Source organism: Onychomys torridus, chromosome 8, assembly GCF_903995425.1.
Source record: "Onychomys torridus chromosome 8, mOncTor1.1, whole genome shotgun sequence".
NCBI classification, from domain to species: Eukaryota; Metazoa; Chordata; class Mammalia; order Rodentia; family Cricetidae; genus Onychomys; species Onychomys torridus.
Genome location: NC_050450.1, coordinates 38399864 through 38420894, shown reverse-complemented (window position 1 = coordinate 38420894; position 21031 = coordinate 38399864). Strand labels below are relative to the sequence as shown.

At 43.0% G+C, this 21031-nt stretch overlaps 1 protein-coding gene across 4 annotated transcripts in view; it reads right to left on the bottom strand.

Annotated features, from left to right (window-relative positions):
• Rnf130 (ring finger protein 130) overlaps positions 1 to 21031 on the bottom strand; it is a 102836-nt gene that overhangs the window by 20341 nt on the left and 61464 nt on the right. For 2 of the 4 annotated variants that reach the window (XM_036195547.1, XM_036195548.1), the window contains exons 5-8: positions 20132 to 20214; positions 11671 to 11767; positions 9867 to 10071; positions 6493 to 6586 (exon numbers count right to left, since the gene is read on the bottom strand). In XM_036195547.1, the coding sequence (XP_036051440.1) occupies positions 6493 to 6586; positions 9867 to 10071; positions 11671 to 11767; positions 20132 to 20214 (479 nt within the window). The remainder of the gene's footprint in view (positions 1 to 6492; positions 6587 to 9866; positions 10072 to 11670; positions 11768 to 20131; positions 20215 to 21031) is intronic. The other 2 variants (XM_036195549.1, XM_036195550.1) reach the window with 1 other exon arrangement.

Here is a 21031-nt window from a genome sequence, read left to right as displayed (position 1 = left end):
AGCCGATTCCGAGCAGTCGTTGGGCAGCTCCTCTTCTCAGCACTGCTTTAGTCTTCCCAGAGCGAATGCACAACAAGCTGCAGTGCCTTGTTTGGCACACAGGGGTGGCTGCTATCCAGCTGGTTTTGCACATGCTGCTCTGTACCACTCTAGACTACCCTGGCTATGTGAAAGAGCCGAAGAGCACAGACTTCAGGGACGCACAGCTTTCTGTTCAGGAACCTCTCAGGTTTTAGGTGAACCGAGTATTAGCTTAATGTCTCCGTAACAGGTGCTAAAGAGTGCTTGCAGTCTTCTGAAAAGTTTCCTGGTGCCCACAGGATCCTGTTGTCTTCTTTGCAGCCCCTGGTCCTGTGAGACCACTCTATTTCCTGGCCCTTTGTACTTGGCTTATTCCCTAAGCAAGGCCTCCCTAGCACCATGCCTGGTGTGTTTGCACTGCCCTAAATCACGCCATCAGTTCTGATCGTTTCCTCTGTGCCGAGGATCCATGCTGCAAACCACCTGATCTTTGGCTGTCATACAACTCTCCAGGGCCTCTTCATTTTCTCCCCACCACGTGAGGACGTCTTCCTTCAATTCTGACTTTTACCTAACTTTCTGCCTCCATCTCTACCCTCATAGAACCATCTCAGCCACCATGAGAACCCTCAGACACTCACCACTGTTTATAAGAATAAGGTCTGAATTCTGTGGTCTGCCTGCTCCCAGTGCTACTACCTACCTCTGGTGGATGCATCAAATCACATACTCCCGAAACCTGCTCTGCTCCCTCCACTTTGTGCCCCTTTCTCTTGTGAGGTTCCTTGGTGCAAAAGCAGCAGCTCTCTTGGGTGTCCCTCCCTTGCTCCTTTCTGTTTCTTTCCTCATTTTCAACTATTGCAGGGAAGGGAAGGTCAGGCCTCTGAACTCATCCCCTGTTCCCATGAGGCCAGTGCCTAGTGAGCACTGAGGCATGGCATTAAAATGATTAAGGGAGCTAGCCAACTTTTTCTGGAAAAAGCTCTGGTGTGAACAACGGTCACTTTTCCTAAGCACCTCTGCTCATTTCTCATAGTCCCTACGGAAGGTGCCACACCTTCCTTGTAGTACCTCTTCAGAAAAACTGGATATTATGAGATGGAAGGGCTTTTTAGGAACACCATAACATTAGGTGCTTCTGAGAAAAAAGAAAAATGGCCACTGCAAAGACCAAAGGTAACTGTTGCTTTGCTTGGGACTCTTCTTTCAGACCATCTTCTTAGAAACTAAACTTCTCTGGTTACAACTGAACCCCTCATTGTTCTGTGGAGCAGTCAGGGGCAAGCAGTCCAGAGAGAAGTTGGGAGCAGAGGCACTGGTCTGCATCCCACTGTCCTTCCTAAGCTTCTGTTAGGGACCACTCAATCCCTCCGAGCCTCAGTACTCCTCTGTGTCTAAATACTCTAAATTGGCTAAAAGAATAAATATGACAAGAAGGAAGAAGACCTATTCCCAGCATACACCTCAGAAAGTAATGTTAAGTATTCTTGGTAACATAATAAAACAAAGATGGATGCTAGCCTGACCAAAAGTATTTGACTGAAAAAGTAAACATCTAAAAGTCTTGCCCAGTGCTTCTCAAACTGTTTCTGAAGTCCGTTTGGAACTTCACGACTTGCATTAATAGGGAAATAAAGTACAAGACAGGATGTGGCAGGCAGTAAGCACCACTTCTGTTTTAGTCATGTATGAGGGAGTGCTAGTCACAAAGCCAAACAGATCTCACTCTGGGAGATGGTAAAAAGAAGTCTGGAAACTTTGCTTTTGAAATTCAAAGTCTTGCAAAAGGCAACTAGAGAGCAATCCTGATCCCTGCCACCTGGGCTCTGATCCCACCCAGTAGCATGCACTCAAAAGAAGACCTGCCTCTCAGCCTAAACGGTAGCTTCTGGGTGAATAGCCAGGCAGCAGCTGGCGAGCTCATTAGCTTACCAACTGTCCATATGGACAACTCTGCCTGAGAGAAAGTTGTTTCCTTCCATTAAACCCACTCCTCCTCTGTGATGCATCAGGGCTCCAGAACTACAGGAAGCCTCTCTGTCTTCTGCACTGACTGTGCAGTGTGATGCCACTATGAACACAAGGGGATGCTCAGTCCATAGCAGACCCTCCTTTCTCTAGCCATCCTTGGGACACCTTGAGAGACCTCTCACCTCTTCTTTCCTCCAAAACATCTAATGGTTCTATTTTCAGACCCTTTTCTATTAACACTCTGCCCATCTGTCAGTGTTCTAAAACAGAAGTCTAACTAGCTGGCTGCTGTGGTGTGGACTCCAGAAAGCAAGAGTTCTAAATAGACTCCAGAAATATTCAGTAGAGGGGAAAACGGGATCATCAACTATTTTTATTTGGTTGATAAACGTCTACAATCACACATGGAAAACTCACCAGAACAATCAGTGAGGCATGGGACCCATCTACCTGCTGAAGAGTCCAGAAGCCAGGGCTTCTCAATGTTAGGTCCCAGCACAGAAGCATCTTTCTACATACTTGATCACATTAATCATATGCATTTTCTGCTGCCCAGACCAATTACAAAATCCTGAGTATCTGAGCTACCTATCTCTGCAAATCTTAAGATGTGATTTTTTAGAATCAGAGTCTATAAACTAAGAGATGGGCCCTAGAGATATAGTCAACTTCCTACTCAATTTAAAAATCTCTCCTACATCATTCACTTATGTGTTCCTCAAAACCAAGGATGAACATATCTTTCTCACAGAGAGGGAAAGATGTCACAAATATAAGCGGGCAGGTGCTGGGCTTTCACAGGCTTATTGGAGTGGAGTTCAGCAGTCCGTCTTGTTGGTGCAGGAACTGAGAATCGCAGTGTGAGAAGGCAGCTAAGCCGTGTGCTTTTGCTGTGCATTTCGCTCCTTTGACTGTCATCCTGTTTACATCTGTAGTCTCAGATTTCTTCCGATTTGTTTGCAGTGCTAAAAGCTTTTAAGGAATAATTAGTACTTATTTAAGTACTCTTTCACCGAACAGAAGGACTCCAAAATACACAGACTTCTGATGCAGCCAACAGCATCGAATCCTTGGTAAATGGTACCTGTAAGTAAGGTCAGGACAAGTGTTGTGCCTCTGCCTGGGCTGCTCCCTGGTGGTCCTCAATGTACTTACAGCAAAGTACAAAGGGGCCTGGGACCTGCCTAGGTTCGGCATGGCTGCCCTAACATCTGCCCATGCTGCTTGCTCTTGCCTACGGGGTTTTCTGAATGAACACACTGTACTGCTGAAGCTGTCAGGAAAGAAAACTGTCCTCATGGGTACATTCGTGCTGGGGTTACTATTAGTTTCCAGACGGTCACTAAAATGTCAACAGGTCTTTCCATCTGTTTATAGATAATACCATCATACAAATGGACAGGTTAAACCAGGATGATTAAAATTAGAAAGGACCTCATTTTGGCTATAAACTTATTGGTATATTAGGGCAAAATGAGTAGGTAGATTAAAAAAATCCATGAACAAAGAATTTAAAAACTGCTAACTCTTATTGTTTTGTTTTTCAAGACAGGGTTTCTCTGTGTAATAGCCTTGGCTGTCCTGGAACTCTCTTTGTAGACCAGGCTGGCCTCAAACTCACAGAGATCCGCCTGCCTCTACCTCCCCAAGTGCTGGGATTAAAGACATGCACCAACACACCTGGCCTGCTAAAAAATTTATATCTGGAATAAAATAATTTAGGAATTTCCACAACCTTTTAGAGAGACACTGGCACAGAGTGACTGATCTTTATCTCCCACAATAAAATGGTCTTTAATGAAAAAATCAAGTGATTCATACTTGCAAAAACAACAAAGCCCCCAAGTCACACAGAAGCTCACAATGGAGAGGAAACATCCTAAAAATATAACCTAAGATACTCACCATTAATACTTTGGTGACTATCTTTTCATGGACCTCAGGTGTGTATACACACATGTGCACATGCACGCACACACTCACTCAATTTTCTCTCTAAATGGGATTATGAATACTGTCCTTTAGGATGGTTTTGAAGGCAAAGAAATAACAGTTGAATGAACAGTTGCAAATCAACCATCTACAAGGCTAATGGGAGAAGGGCTGACTAAGTAAGACATGGCTGTGAAGACCCATGACTGGTTCTGAATAATGCATTTATGCATGGACCTGAAGCAGTAGAACCCTGGCACTTGGGTTCCTATTTAGCATTCTCTAAAGTATCTGTTGTATAGATTGAGTATTTGGGAAGATTCTGAGTAAGAGGACCATTAAACTATCTAGTTATTCTATATAAGTGCCCAGAGCATCACTATTGATTTGCACTGCTTGTTACTCATAGTTGAATTTTTAAAAACATTTAATTACATTTACCTATTTTATGTCCTGGTTTGTGTGTGCACGCGGTATTTGCAAAGACACGTGTGTAGAGGTCAGAGGACAACTTGCAGGAATTATGTTTTTTCTTCCACAAGATGGATTCTGTGACTGAACTCGTCAGGCTTGGCAGCAAATGCCTTTACTCACTGCATCATCTCACCAGGCTCCTCACTAGTAAAATCTTAAGAACTGGCCTCTGCTGGGCAATGGTGGCGCACACCTTTAATCTCAGAACTCGGGAGGCAGGGGCAGGTGGAGCTCTGTGAATTCGAGGCCAGCCTGGTCTACAGAGTGAGTTCCAGGGCAGGAGTTACATAGTAAGACCCTGTCTCAAAAACAAAACAAAAAAAGAACTGGGCTTATTATCGACCTTGATTGGGAATAAGCAAGAGGAATGACTATAGACAAAACAATGACTTCACTTTGAATGCAAGTGTTTTTGAAACCATGGGCCCACAGATTTCCTGTACACTGTATCTAATTTCATGGACAAAATTAAATAATTTGCTTTATAGAGGCAGATGGCCATCTCTTAAATTTTAAATTATATTTACCTATTCATTTGTTGTGTCTGTATGCATATGTACATGTGCCATGGTGTGTATGTGTGTAGGTCAGAGGACAACTGTGAAGCTGGATTGAACTCAGGCCCTCAGGCTTGGCAGCAAGGGTCTTCCCTGCTGAATCACCCTCCTGGTCCCAGATGGCCATCTTATTCACATACTGTAGCAGAATTAGTTTGGCTAACATTTATTGAGCACTTATTACATACTAGGCACTGTACTAAGACCATAGCCCTATGATGTAGACTAATCATCTGCTTATTTTGATGAATAAATTTAGAAATTATTTAGATAAAGTTAAATGCCTAAGCCTCACAACTGGAAAATGGAGTTGAGTGAGAGTCAAATCTAGGTGTGACTGACTCTAGAATCTGAGCAACTGGTACTGTGTTCTGATGGAAAAGTGCATCTAACTGTGTCTACAGATGTAGCTAGCTGCTGACTGACCTAATGCACAGGCGAAGACTATTCACATAAAGGATGAAGAACACCCATGTACCACAGTCGCCTCTCAATATGTACGGGGTCATGGATGCCAAAAGATATTTCCTGCAAATATTTGTCAATAGATCAGGTTAGAGGTAATATGACAGGGGAAGTGAAAGTTTTGTGTTTCCACAGCTGAACAATAATTAATTTTTTCAGGAGATTGTTTACTGTTGACAACTTAAAGTGCTAGGCTTAAAATGGAGAGCACATGATGTGCATCAGTAGCAATGTAGGCTCAAATTTGGGCACTGGCCCAGGGTTATGCTCATCTCTAAGTAGTATGAATACTCAGGTAAAAGGAAGGACTGAACAGTAAATAACATTTAAAACAGTGGAAAACAAAACTCTTCCATTATTATTACTGTGGAATCCTACTTCTGGAAAATCACTGTATTAAAAGGATCAAGATGCCTACCCTACAGTAGCCCTCATAGCAACATGCAGCTTCTGCTGGCATTCCTAGCTCTGTGCATTCCTTGTGGCAAGACCATCTCACCATTAAGAAGCCTGACTGATGTTTTTCCTTTGGAGGCCAACTCTGCCTTTCTGTAACCTACATGGCCTCTTTCTGCCCTTGGAGAGACAGTCTATTCTGACATCTCTACCTCCCAACAGTCTTCTGAGAGCACTGGATTTCCTTCCTACTTCTTTCCTGTCCTTGACCACAGGCAAGGGTCTTAGTGTTCTCCCAAAAGCTGACTAAAGCTCCTGGTAAAATCCTAGGAGCACACACAGAATGAGGCTATTCCTGCCAATGGCGAGGTCATGGGCATTCTTCACATACTAAGACTGTTCTGGTGTCCTGGAATCTACATGATGCTGTGGATCCAGCTTGTACTCAAGAGAGCCTCCAGAGCTTTGCTCATGTATGTTGGTCTTAATAAACAAAATGAATTCCCAGTCTGTGTGACTAAAAATAGATGGCTCATGAAATAAATTATTTTGCTAACTATGATCCCATTGGGATCAGCATGAAACAGGTGGGAAGCCAAGTCTCACCACCTTCATGAAAATTACTCGTTTTCTTGGGATCTGGCACATGCAATCCAAAAAACAATTTGTTACTTACTCATTAGCATTCAAGCTAGCTGTGGCTCTGATGATCATGTAGCAGAGTGTGAGAGCACTGAGGAGGCCAAAACTGGCAATAATAAACCATTCTTCTGTTGACAAAGGAAAGGGAGGAAATCACTCTGGGGAGAAGATTTAAGTCAAATCGATGTCAACACGTCCCTCAAATGCAACGAAGCAGACGTCAACGGAGGTGTAAGCCAAGGCTGGCTCAAGGAAGTCAAGCAGGAGGAAGTTTGCCAGAAAGCTACTAACTAGAGAAGGTTAGTGGAAGTACTGGGAAAGCTGCAAGGAGAAAGGAAAGCAGGGCTCAACCATTTCTTTCAGTTTAGATCCAGAAGTACACGAGAGGTGTGACCACCACAGGCCCAGGAAAATTAAGTAGGAGAACTGTCCACGGACAGATATTACTGTGAATTTACATGATAGTAGAACAACCATATTTATAATCATTTTTCAAATTTCCTTTTTGCCATTTCTGCATGATTCTAATACTCAATCTTAGATAAGGGTTAGGAACACAGAGTGGGATTCTCAAAAGTCATGTGAGTATGCTAAGCAGGAAGCTGCTCCTCCATCATTCATGTTTGCATTTCTCTTATCTATCAGTTTACTCATTCATACTAAAAAGACACATTACAGCTGTGCCAAGAAAACAGGTTCACGACTCCTGCTGGGAAGTAAAACTGGTCCTTCAGTCTGTAGGAAAGTAGGAGGGGCCGTGACTGACAGGGGCTGTGGCTGACAAGGTGTGTAGAAGTTAAAATCAAAGTCATGCAAACATGGGTACAGAGGGAGACTAAACTGGGGCCTGAAAACCAATCTGACTTGCTCCAAAGTTGTAACTATGAAATTTTGCCAAGGGTAAACTTAACTGGGATGGTTTAACAAAGTAATTCTATAAAATCCCTCTACATCTGTAACAAGGCATGGTGAATGTTCATGTGTAAAACTGTGTCTAACAGGAATGTTTCTTCATTTTAACATTTTTTAGTTAGTATACAAAATAATGGCTTCCATATGACTTTATATATGTAACATATTTCTTTAAAAATTTTTCACTTTTAATTATGTGTACGTGTGTATGTATATGTGAGCACCTGTACCCATGGAGGCCAGACAGTGTGGGACCCCTTGGGGCTGGAGTTACAAGTGGTTGTGAGACACCCCATATGGGTGCTGGAAACCAAACTGGGGTCCTTGGAAAGAGTATCAAGTGCTCCTAACAACTCTACTATGGGTATTTCTTAGTCTGGGTTTCATGAATTCTAAAACTGCATAAAGTGTGTGTGAGCAGGCTGTTTTTCTAGAAAAGGCTAAGAGAACTTGCTCTCTGGGTCCCAGGATGCTGATTTTGTTCAATGAACTAAGGGGTTGGTTGGTGACAAAAACACTTAGCGAACTCTTCATGTGACACTGCAGCCATTGCTTCTTGGATTACAGATTTCCTGTCATTAGATTGACGCTTTTATTTTATTTTTATTTTTAAATTTTTATTTATTTATTTTATTTTTTCAAGACAGGGTTTCTCTGTGTAGTTTTGGTGCCTGTCCTGGATCTCACTCTGTAGACCAGGGTGGCCTCAAACTCACAGAGATCCGCCTGGCTCTGCCTCCTTAGTGCTGGGATTAAAAGTGTGCGCCACCACTGCCGGCAGACTGAAGCTTTTTATTTAAGTCAAAATGGATACTTAAGAATCCATGTGAAAACCACTGTTTTAACCTATGCATGTTTTTAGTTGGGAATATGTATACTAGTATTTTTTAAAAATTCAAGAGATGAATCGTTATCAACAGCAAGAAGAGTAACATAATATTCATTTTTTTTTCTTTTCTTTTTAGCTATAGCTGAGGCTGGTCTTGAAATTCTAATTCTTCTGCTTCAACTTCCTAAGTGCTCAGAATGCTGGGATTATAGGCATGTGCCACTGTGTCCTAGCACTGAGCTGCCACCAAGCCCACCTTCTCATAACTCTTTCTCAGAGACTAACATTTAGAGACTTCAGTTTCATCTATATTTCTGAATTCTGAACACATATACCTATCTGTGTCTTTGTACGTGAGACACACCATCACAGCACCACCTGGCAGATCCAAGAGTACTTCAGGAGCAATCTGCTGCTGCTGCTGAGTCACCCTTCTGAAATCCCACTGCTTATTAGCACAGTGTCTTGCACACAGTGGAACTGTTCTTGTTTAAGGTAATACAGGTATTTGGAAGGAAATCAAAAGATTTTATTATCAAGATTTTGAAGACATTTCCACATAAAAATGACAAGATGTGTGCTTAATGTAGTAGGTGCTCAATAAATGCCTGATCAATGAAGGGCTTCTAAAAATGCAATCTTAAATCACCTTTATATCCTTTCATACTGCTAGACCAAGTTTTGAAACTCTAGACCATAAAATCTAAATGCCAAAGTAGGAAACCATGAAATTCTGCTAAAACAAGCACTGGGAAATGGTAAAAAAAAAAAAAAAAGAGCCACACTATATCAAAGAATAGTTTTACTTATCAGAATGAAAACTCTTGGCCTTCAGACAAATGACAACCTCTGGATGGTTCGAAACCACGCATTTCAACAAAACAGATCACAAAAACCTTAACATGTAAAGAGCAAGTTCTTCCATAAACTGCTTCCCCCATGCGTGTTACTGACTCCCAGAGTAAGTGGAGCTCCTCAACGCTAGGCGTGAAGTCCTGGGTAAGCAGCAGGTTATTAGGAAAAGCAGCACGAGTGGCGACGAGAGATGGGTGGGAGGTGGTTAGATGGAGACCGCATGTGAAGAATGAAAACGGAGAAGAGGATTTGCTTGTTACAGGATGAATGCCTTGCCTACAACACCCATACACACACCACCAACCCATTCACACTGAAGACAGACGGCCACTGCCCTCACAACAGTACATTTTTGCTTATTAACAGTTCAACAATCAAGACATTTCATAATTGGCCCAGATTATTTTTAGGTTCCAATTTTCCATTAGTTTTTCACCGAGTTGCTTATAGCATGGGAGATCACGGGTAGCAGTGCTCAGCACACAGCATACCAGCACCGCTGCCTGCCAGCCCACATTGCGCTCCAGTGTCTCCCTTTAAAATGTCTATTTGCAATGCAATGACTTCAAAACAAGGCTTCCTGAACAGCCATTAAGACAAACTTTTAAACAACTGACCACATTGTCACCAGCATGCACATTCCTTATTATAAAGAAAGTCTGTAATTCTAAACATCTGTTTAAATGGATACATTCTCTTTTCCTTTATGAAACTGCTGGACCACGTGGCCTCAACTTTCCCCTTGGCAGTCACCACTTGCCCAACACAGGCAGCAACGCTGTCTGGTGCCCAGGCAAAGGGTCCCCACTTACTTGTTACTGCAATGTTGATTTCCCCCGTCCTAGGAGTGAGCTCCCCATCTTGAGGAAGAGGCGATATACCCGAAGTTCGAAGTGGCTCAAGGCCAAGGGAACTGTCACTGGCAAGGTCACCGAGGGCTGATCTTCGGTTAACTGCTTGGGTTCTGGTGAGCCTTTCCATATCAAATGCTACATTATCAGTACATGGCAGATTTGGCTGAAAAATATTTCCAGGTTAAAGTATCATTATAAGAACACGTTTATGAAATCCTGAATGTCTAACACCAGCTCTAAGAACTTTACCATGCTTTTCCCACATAATTACTTCTCATTTACCTGCCCCTCTATCTTTCCTACCGTCATTTAAGAAGCTTTCAAGGGAAAAGCTGGTTTTTCTCCCAAAAATGGTACAAAGGAAAACCAAAATTCATAGCTCAAAACTGTCCACTGTAGTGAGGCAAAAGAAATGATAACCTTTGTGGCCTCAGTCACAGGCAGAGGGAGGCTAATACCATTTATAAAGCTGGCACTGCAGACTGAAAATTTAACTTATTATCTTAATATTCAATATTATTGTTAAGGGCAGCAGGTAACTAAATACTTTGTTTATACTGTAACTTCTCTGAATGCTCCACTTACTTGGTATCTAGTAAAGAAAACAAAACATCTACCTTTAAAAACGAAGCACACAAGCAAGAGCAGATCAAGGCTCAGGCTTGTAAATGATAAGAAAATAATCTGCTTCAAAGCCTAAACCTCCAGCTACATCCAGAAGTCTACCCATGTAGAGGTAGGTGTGAACACTCACAGCAGATGCGGCTCCTTCTGTCTGCAGAAGACAGCATACAGAAAGAGCTCAGAAAAATGGCTGACAAAAGGGACAGCCAAGACCCAGAGCCTACTGCTTCCAGGGCAAAAGAATTCTCTTTTAGAGCCTCTCAAAGTTCTACTAAAAACAAAATTAAAAGTGCAGTGTAAGAGCTGATGTTTATAGTCATGTCACATCCAAAGAATCATGACAGCTAACATTTATTCCAGAAGGCTCCATTAAACATGGACAGAGGACAAGTTATTATTTCCACATGGTGGCCATGTGAGATAGTCTCTGTTATTTATTAAAATAGTCTTACATAGAGGATAACTTGGACCCCAGAGGACAGTTAGCAATGGTGACTTCATTTTTTTTCTTTCTATTAAAAGTATACCTTGGATATATGCTTTTGTTGACATTTTAGTAGTTAGCCTTAGCTATTAATGCTAAGCTAGCTCTCCAACTCTATACACCTTTCTTAAGCAAGGAATGCAAGTAAGTCTTCAGCATTCCCATCGTATGCTCCAGCACCGTCACAGCTGACCTCAGCACAGCACACTTGGCTAACCCAGCTGTCAAGTTGCTCCAGGTTCACTATGGGCTTTGTGGCTATCATGTGCTTTCACTGCTTGTAAGTTACTGACACTCAAAGACAGGAAAGGCAAGTTGAAGAAGGCAGAATATGACATCGTTCATATTTGCCAAATACACGAAAACTACCTATTAGACCACAGTTTTCTGTACCCTACTTCTCTTGTGTCCCTCAATCGAAGCGCCCTTTCAAAGTAGATGAGTACAGTTATTTATTTCTCTTCTCATGTTCCCTGAGGTAGTTTAGAACTCTGAAGTCATCAGGAGAAAGGCACTGCTGCACAGACAAGGTCTATGTGGCAGAGAAAGCTGGAGTACTCTAAGGAGAGCTGGTCATGGCTTCTATTACACCAGTTGTATCACAATGCACATGGACAGGATATTACACAGAAGTAGTACAGACAGGGAACATACCACAATTCCTAGGGCTTTCAAAATATTAAGTTTGCACATAGGACAGGTACAGTGTTCACTAAGCCAGGGATCCACACATGATTTGTGGAAAACATGCCTAGAAAACAACAGAGAATTATGTCATAAATTATATACTGAAGAACTCCTATATCAAAATGAAAAGAATTAGAATTTTAAATTTTTTCTGCTAATTTAGGGGATTTTCAACACCCAAGAGATAAACAGAGGGGCATATAAAACACAACCTACAGAAATTCTGGACCTAATCTCATATGGTAACAGCACTGTGTAATGAGAATGAGAGGGATACGGATGCTTGGGCTTGTCTCACATGTGCTGTAAGTGACAGGGCTTGCTGTGTTGCCCGGCCACAAGCTCACAAGTGATGAGAGAGTAGCTGGGACTATAGTGTAAACTATTGTGCCCAATTTGCCTTTTCATGCCACTGAATTCCAAAAAAAGACTTCAAGAAATCTAAAAAAATGTATTGAGAATAAAGATAACCAGACTTTATAAACAAGCTATATTTTAGAAGAATAGCTTATGTAGAAAAATGGAATTTCACAGAGATATTAAGTCGTAGTTAAATGAAGAGTTCTCTGGATAAATGTTAGTTTTATGGAACTCAACCTAGGTTGAATATTGGCAAAAGTCACAGGGTAGTTAGAACTGTTTTAGGATAGTGAACTGTATCTAACAATGAGATCATCAGTTGGTGATTCTCGGCTGAAATGTTAAAGGGCTGAGGATGGGGGACAATGACATCCTCTCTTACTCATGTGAACGGAAAGTCACATCCTCCTGATGGAGTCAGCCACTCAGGGAGGGTCTGTATTCTCGGAATAGGAACCTGTTCTCATGGGAAGTCTGGAGAAAGACTTTGAAGGATAGGTAAAGGTCATGCCCAAACTCTGGCACCCTTGCACAGGAACTTGATAAGCTGCAGCCCACCATGGGGAGCCTGGAGTGCTGGGCTGACATAAAAAGACATCACTAGACATTTGGGCAGTTTGGGAAGAAATGTTGCTATCTGAGTTTGGGATGAAAGACAATTTAAAAGATACAAAATTGGGCCATCATATTAAAACCTTGATTGTTAATTTATAATTTAAAGCTGGGCGATGGTGGCACATGCCTTTAATCCCAGCGCTCAGGAGGTAGAGCCAGGTGGATCTGTGAGTTTGAGGCCAGCCTGGTCTACAGAGAGAGATCCAGGACAGGCACCAAAACTACACAGAGAAACCCTGTCTCAAAAAAACATATATATATATAATTTAATATTTTGGTTACTATTTGAAAATGCAGTTTTGATTTAAAAAGATGGTTTAGAAAACTTTTTACTGGGTTGACAATTTCAGCCAATAATAGATACTATTCCACTTGTTGGCCTTATAACCCATTTCTTTGGAGACCAGAATCAAGATCTTGAAGTCTTGATTTATCAGTCTAGTCCTGAGTACCTTTCTTTAGGGGCTGTATAGGCTGGAAAGCTATCAATCCATAGAAAGGCTGATATTTATAGAATATAAGGTATTATGTCTGCCTCTCACTACTTATTAAAGACATAAGAGAGTGCTCCAGAGAAGGATGAGGGGCTTCTGAGGACTCAACCCTTACTGAGGGTCATCTGCAGCTACTGTTCGGAATCACTCAATTGTGTCAAGGTGGGCTGCAGTGGAACATAGAACAGAACAAGCTGCTGTTGTTGCTGTTTTTAAAAACATTATTATTTGTGGGTATGCATGCACATGCTCACAATGTGGTAGTCATAGGAAAACTTGAAGGAGTCAGTTCTTTCCTACAACCACGTGAATTCCAGGGATTAAACTCAGGTAATCAGACTTGGTAGTAAGTATCTTTATACATTAGGCTATCTCTCCAGCCCAGAACAATACTTCTTAACCTCTGTGGGGCATGCAGAGTTCCCTTTAGATCTCATCTAAACTGTAGAATCTAAACTAAGATTATCTAATCTGCATACATCTGGGAGCAGTTGATAGATGTCTGGGGGCTTAGTACCAGGACAGAGTGGGACAGTTGATGTGTTCTGGCCACCAGGTGGACAATGGGATTTGGCTGGCTGTCAGAGTAGAAGAGATCATGTTATCTCTAATAGGACTGCTTTGGTTCAGGAGTGAGAGGTATGAAGGTGGGTGTGGTAGCTGAATCTTAACCACAGACAGTAGAAACCCTAGTATAAGCAAGCAGCAGCTGTCTTTAATGGATAAAGATTTGGCTCTGGCCTGACCTGGGCACTGTTTTTGCTTTTCCTATTACTTAAATTACTGGCTACTCAGAAAAGAACAAAATGGTGTACCTCCCTTACTTAATCCTCCCCCCAACCCCTCCTGGGTGACATGGTCTCATGTACTCTAGATTAGCCTCAGACTTGAGGAGCATCTGCAATCCCTAATCTTGCCCTGGCATCCCAATGATGGGATAACGGTCCACGCGACCACACCCATTTCGTCATGCTGTGAAGTTTTCACACGCTGAGTTTAAGGGTTTACAACTTGTCTGTTTCTTTGACCTTAAATGAGCCATAATGGATTTTTCTTATGTTGGAAATCTTAAGTACTTATTTTCTTATAGCTGTGGTGACCTAGAAGAAAAACTGTAGTATTCCATTTGGCAATTACCTGTTACCCTTTGTGTGGTTATAAAAGACAATAAAGACTAACTGGTTATCTGGAGACCAATAAAAATCTTCTTCCACTGGGCGGTGGTGGCGCACATCTTTAATCCTGGCACTCGGGAGGCAGAGACAGGCGGATCCCTGTGAGTTTGAGGCCAGCCTCGTCTCCAAAGCAAGTTCCAGGAAAGGCGCAAAGCTACACAGAGAAACCCTGTCTCAAAAAACCAAGAAAAAAAAAAAAAAAGAATCTCCTTCCTTCCTTTCCTTCCTTAGTTAACTGAAAAAACTAAAAGAGTTCTCCTCTTTAAAACAAATGTTCTTGTTAGCTATCACCTGCACTCCATATAACTACTCTAACTCTCTTTCTGCAACCCAGAGCCAGTCTTTTTCCATCTCCTGTGCATCTGACTCCAGACCTCCTATCTCTAACTCCCACTGCTTCTCAGATCAAACATCCACCAGCCTCGAACAATCCTGCATTCTCCTTCCTGGCTGCCTTTGTGAACAAACGCTCGGGCTTGCAGCTGTCTTTTTTTTTTTTTTAACCGATTTTCTCCATTTTCCTGTGATCACTTCCTCAGCTTACTGCTCATCATACCCACCATGTCCTTCCTCTTGTTTCTGGGCTAAGCTTTGCTACTAAGCATCTGGATCCTTGGTCTACTATTCCTGCTTCTCAGCTGTCTGCCTTGAAGGACCATGGGTCGGAGAGTGGAGAAGACAGGCTGGATTACCTCACGGTGCTGACTGAAGCACATGAAAACCATACCTGGAATACTCTGAGAAGCACTAAGGGTGCTTTGCTAAACAGGCAAAGTGACCTTAATGTTCCATACAACACCAACAAATGGCAACACTTTAGAAACAAGCCTTCGGCACTAGCACATCCATCACAGTGCCCTCTCATCAGCCAAAGAGGGCACCACAGGGCCAGACCTTGAAAAGCAGTTTTTCCTCACTGTCTTGAAAGACGCTTGTAATAAAAATACATACAGCAGCAGAGAGGGGCTAAGCGGTGGACGGGGATGCACAGAAAACAGTAGAGAAATGGATCAGAGCTTCCACCGTGCCCTTTACCTCTGTAAGAAACGCTGTGAGATACACAATGGGAAATGCACAGACTATGGAAGAAACAAAGCCTGCAACACTGAAATGCAATGCCTCCTCCTTCTGCTCCCCAGGGGCCAGAAATAGAGAGGTCAAAAAGCAGCGGGGCTGAGGGGAGGGGCAGCCTCTACCCTGGAGGTGAGTCATTTTCACAATTCTGCAGCCCCTGGGTGCCCTGTTAAAGACCTGGCAAACATGAAAGGACCCAGGATTATAAAAGGTCAGAGACAAGAACTCCTTCCCCAGCCAGGCTTGGCAGATGCTGCTTAAGGCAATCTCCCTTGGAGGTGGAGGTGACTGCAGCAACTCCCCAGTCAGCCAGCAGCCAGCTTCCTGACCTGCTTTAGCTCGGCTGGCATCTTTATGCTGCGGCACTCTCCTCAGTATTTTTACCGACTAAAATCTTGTGGCTAACCTTTAAATAAGGCGGGTGTTTCTCAGTTTTGGAGCCATGATGGCTAACATCCAAAGGGTGATCAACTGTAATCAACTGACACAAGCAGGAGGTCCCCAAAGCAATGCCAACTGCCATCTGTCCACAATAAATCAGTGCAACAGAGGACACAAAGAGAAGGTCATGTGACAAGGCAATTCACCAGAGGTCTGATACTACAGAGAAAGGTTTGGTTCAGAATAGGTTTGTTAAAAATGAAGGACAGACAGACACAGACATTTGGCTGTCTTCCAACTGAGGAGAGACAGCAAACAGATTCTACTGAAAGCTAGCTGCAGGGTTGTATGGGTAAGGGACAGATTTAAAACAAACTGGAGTCTCAAAGGCTTGAGTATGATTAAATGCTGATGAGCAAAGACAGACAGAACAAAGCCAAGGGAACAGACAGTCAATAGATCAAGGTCCCTAGAAAGGGAAAGAGCTGGCAGGCAAAGACCCAGGCAGAGATAGCAGCACCCGACCAGAGCTGAGCTGCCTCCTCCATGCTGGGGGCCTGGCGATAGAAATCTCAGGAAGTCCAACAACTGTTCTCTCTATGAAGTTCATTACTGTCAAGTTCACTTGGCTGAGAATGAGAGCAACGGGGTTAGGGAAGTGTTTAAAGAGACACTGCTGTGATAAACAGGCCAACAAGGATAGAAAAAGGCTCTGGTTAGCATATGGCATCCAGCCAGGGGTAGAACTCTGTCTAGTCTGTTCAAAGACCAGGTGGAGACAGTGAGGGGCAAAAGTGCTGAGCCATGAGATGGAGAAGTCCAGGGAAGGCTCAGGGTCAAAGAACATATAGATAAAAGGAAGGAGGGGTATTCCAGGTGGAAAGACACCAAACAGAAACACCAGGCAAAATTACCACAGGTACTAGAAAGTCACTGGCTGGAAATATGAAGCTTGGAGAACTTCCTGGGTCAACCTTTTCTAGGTCAGTGATTCTCATCTGGAGACATTCTGAGTTCTCAAGACTGTGTGGTATAGGTACTTTTAGGGAGTAGTGGACAGAGGGTAAGGACAATGCTAAATGTCCTGTGATGTGCAGGACAGCTTCCCTCACCTCCTTCAAACAAAGACTCATCTGACTGAAATGTCAGCAGCGCCAAGGCCGAGAAACCCTGTAGAGGCCAAAGGTTGTCACAAAAAGTTGCTCAATGGGACAAGTTAATTTTTACTGCACCTGAGGATGGCACTGTTGTTAAGGTGAGGGACAACATGTTCTGAGCAGACCAAACACTACAGTTTAGAGAAAAGTCTTTAGAGACTTAAGAAGGCAGCTGGCTGTAAAGCATCATGGAGCACTCATGAACAGACACAGCCAGCGCGCACATTTAGCATAAAGGATGGACAGACAGACAGTGGACAGTGCTGCACTAGAGTGCCAAGAAATCCCTCAAGTTTGACCAAACCAGTACTCTTTTAAAGCAGCTCACAAACACAAAGGCTAAGCAGCAGCTGTCTTGTTTCAGCTGCAGTATGTTAAGGTCCCACAAGGCTGTGGACCTCAGTGGAGAGTGTGGCTCTGTGGTATCAGAATCACTCAGGGACTTACTAAAAGAAAGATGTATGGCGGGGATCCACTTAGGGCCTTTATAAAGTCGCTCACTGATCTGACAGGGAGTGGAGTTGAGAAAGCTCTGAGTTAAACTGGGGAAGAGGGAGAGGGAGGGAGAGGGAGAGGGGGAGAGAGGGAGGGAGAGAGAGAGGGAGAGAGGGAGAGAGGGAGAGAAAACAAGCGCACACTCAGAAAGAACCTGAAAAACTTTAGGGATGGCAAGAATGAGAGCAAGCAGCTCAGAGTCCTCTATTTTAGGATTAGACTCCCTTGAGGAAGACATTTTCATCTTAATAACAACAGTGAATGATTTTTTTTTCCTTTCTGCTTTAGGTACCAGCTGGGTCCAGGGGTTCCTGTGCAGGGACAGGAAGACAAGAAAGTTAACTCCCAGCTTCCTCCTGGTCAAAGCAGGCACTGCTGCCTCTGCTTTCTAAAGCACCCCACCAATGCATTTCCTTCAGCCTCACTCACACATTTAGATCTTAGATGACTGAATGAAGACAAATGGCCAGTACCTCATTTTCTACATGGCTGCTTACACTGAGCTGGGTTAAGATCTCCCTTTACATAACCTAGAATTGGAATGCTTATTCCAGAATCTTGGATTTCTATTTCTGTATACAGCATTCTTCTGGAGATCCAGGATTAAAAATGTAAAACAAAAACAAAAAAGTAATATATTTTGTGTGTATTTCCTAGGCACAAAATGTTACTTTCTGAGTAAGTAAAATAGGGCTGATAGTTTCATTGCCTATAAATATTTTATTCAGTCACAAGTTCACAATGCAAGGTCATGTGAGTATCTTCATGAAATAAGAGAAGAAAGTAGAAATCTTTGGTTTTCGGTTTCTTAGTAGGTGATTTTGCATTTTATACACAGAACAGGATTTCTTGGTGTTCTACATTCCCTAGCTTGGCATAGAACCATATTAGAAATCAACATGCTTATAAAGGAAATTTGCACAGCCCAGCCTGGTAGTGCAGGCCTGTAATCTCAGCTACCTGGGAAATTGAAACGTGAGTCTGTCAAGTTCAAGGTTAGTCTGGGCTACAGAATGAGTTCACAGTCAGTCTGGGAAACTTAATGAGATCCAGTCTCCAAGTAAAAAGAATGCTGGGGATATACCTCAGAAGAGAGGCAAGGATAGAGAGGGAGGGAGGGAGGGAGGGAAAGAGAGAAAGAGAGAGAGGGGGTGAGGGAGGGGGAGGGGTGCAGGGAGGGAGGATGCTAGCTAGAGATCTTATATAAAGAATGATGATTATTGAAGTCAGACCCCTTTACTGGATCTGCCATATTTGAACTGTATAAACCTGGAATCCATTGCTGGCTTTACTATCTTTCACTGGACAATGGTGCTACAGTTTGAGTGGCCCTCCCAGAGTCCACTGTGGTGAAAACTTTGGTCATCAGGAGGGTACAGTTGGTGGGGGCAGAACTTCTGGGGAATGGGACCTAGTGGAGGTCCTAAACTACTGGTGGTGTGAAGTATTTCCTATGGGACTCTTCTGGTAGTGCTTGTGAGAGGCTGTTACAAAGGCAGCAAGTGGGGCTGGCCTGTCCTCCTGCTTCTACACAGATTCCCACTAAGTATGCTGCCCTCTATCATGCTCACCAGAGGCTGACCCAACAGGGCCCACTGGATGCTGCACAGAGAACTTCCAAGACTCTGTAAACTAACCCCTTTCTTCTTCAGTAGCCATGTCAGATACTCTGCCACAGAATGAGAGATGAACCAGTATAATAAGAGAGAGGCACTCTTTGGATTGTTGTGAGGACCAGAGAAGACAGTATGTAACGTGCACAGAGCAGTGTACTGTCTCAGAACAGCTACAAAGCAAACAGCAGTCCTCCCATTCTGCCTAACTCAGGTCCTTACCACAGTGGAATCCAGAGCCAGGTAAATCAGGCTCATGGGAGGGCTTGGTAATGAACTCTAATTGGAGATGGAATGAAACAAAAAGTGTTTTGTAGAAAAAACAAAACAAAACAAAACAAAGAAAAAGTGTTTTGTGTTTTCTTTTTTGTCTGTACTAGGGATCAAACCCACAACTTGGTACATGCTAGGCAAGTGCTTTACTGCTGAGCTAACAGCTTAGCCCCGGAGGGTCACCGAATACAAATTCTTAGGTTATGATCTAGATGCTGTCATCTATTTGTTTGTTTGTTTCTTTTCCTTTTTTAAGGTTTATTTATTATGTATACAGTGTCCTGCCTGCATGTATGCCTGAATGCCAGAAGAGGGCACCAGATCTCACTATTAGATTGTTGTGAGCCACCATGTGGTTGCTGGGAATTGAACTCAGGACCTCTGCAAGAGCAGCCAGTGCTCTTAACCACGGAGCCATCTCTCCAGCCTGTTTGTTTCTTTTTCTTTCTTTCTTTTTTTAAAATAGGGTTTCTCTCTATATCCCTGACTGTCCTGGAACTCGCTTTGTAGACCAGGCTGGCTTCAAACTGAGAGATCCACCTGCTTCTGCCTCCCAAGTGCTGGGATTAAAGGCGGGCACCTGTCACATGTTTCTTATACACATATGCAAACAATTCTTGGGAGAGACACTGGCCAGAGTCAACCATGTCTCCCACTACCAATATTTGGGCCTCAGCCCATCAAGAGAGCTACTGGTCAGGTGGCTTACTGGAGCTAGCAGATACTCACTCTGGAAGGGAGATACACAAGACATTAATACCACTCCTTTCAAACAAAGAAAGCTGACGTACTTGCAGGGGAGAACCCGAACAACATCATTCTGCTTATAGCTCTCTATGCAGACTGCACAGTGATCGAAGTCTGGGTCTGTTTCCTGAAACAAAAAGCACAGGAGCTGAGCGTGTGCACACAAGAGCTACATCTCAGCTAAGAACAATTCTACGGCAAGCAGATGGCTACAAAGGGAAAGGAATTAAAAATAGTAACTTTTCATTTGCTTAAGTAGGTTGACCCAAATTACATGAGACAATCACACAAACCATACTAATTCTATCTGTGCTATCTTAGAATAAGTCAGAGCTCTATGTTTTCAACGCTTCACAGCAGATCACCTTGGATTATCATGTGTCTACCCCAGTTCCTTTATTACTACCTAGTCTAAATAGGCTTCACTGTTAAAATCTAAAACACCAAGAGCCTCATCAAGAGGCTCACGCATCCAATCAATTCCTAAAACACAGCTACAAATAATGGGGGTGATGAGTAGACTCCTATGTTATAGTCTTAACTCAAGTATGGAAATTGCACTCTGGTCACAGACGGGAGGCAGTTACTGGTTTAACTCAATAGTGAGTATTTGTGAAGAATCAGGAAAGACCAACCAGTTGTTTGGTCTCCAAGTTAATTGACTTTCTTCATCCTCTGAGCTGAGGAGCCTCTACAGTTGTCTTAAAGCAAAGTATGCCAATAACCTAAGCCATTAGGTTGGCTTGGGTTGGCAGGAGCAGGGGGTATAAAAAGTGTGCTAGCTTTCATAATTTAAGGAAAGATTATTTAGTACTAGGGAGGGATAGAGGACCATAGGTAGGCTGTATGAAATCCAAGGATTTTCTAATTAATAGCAGCTAGCCAAGCCAAGGAAGCATTTGTTCCAGGAATTGGTCTAGGGTTAAGTGCAGCTGTCTTGATGC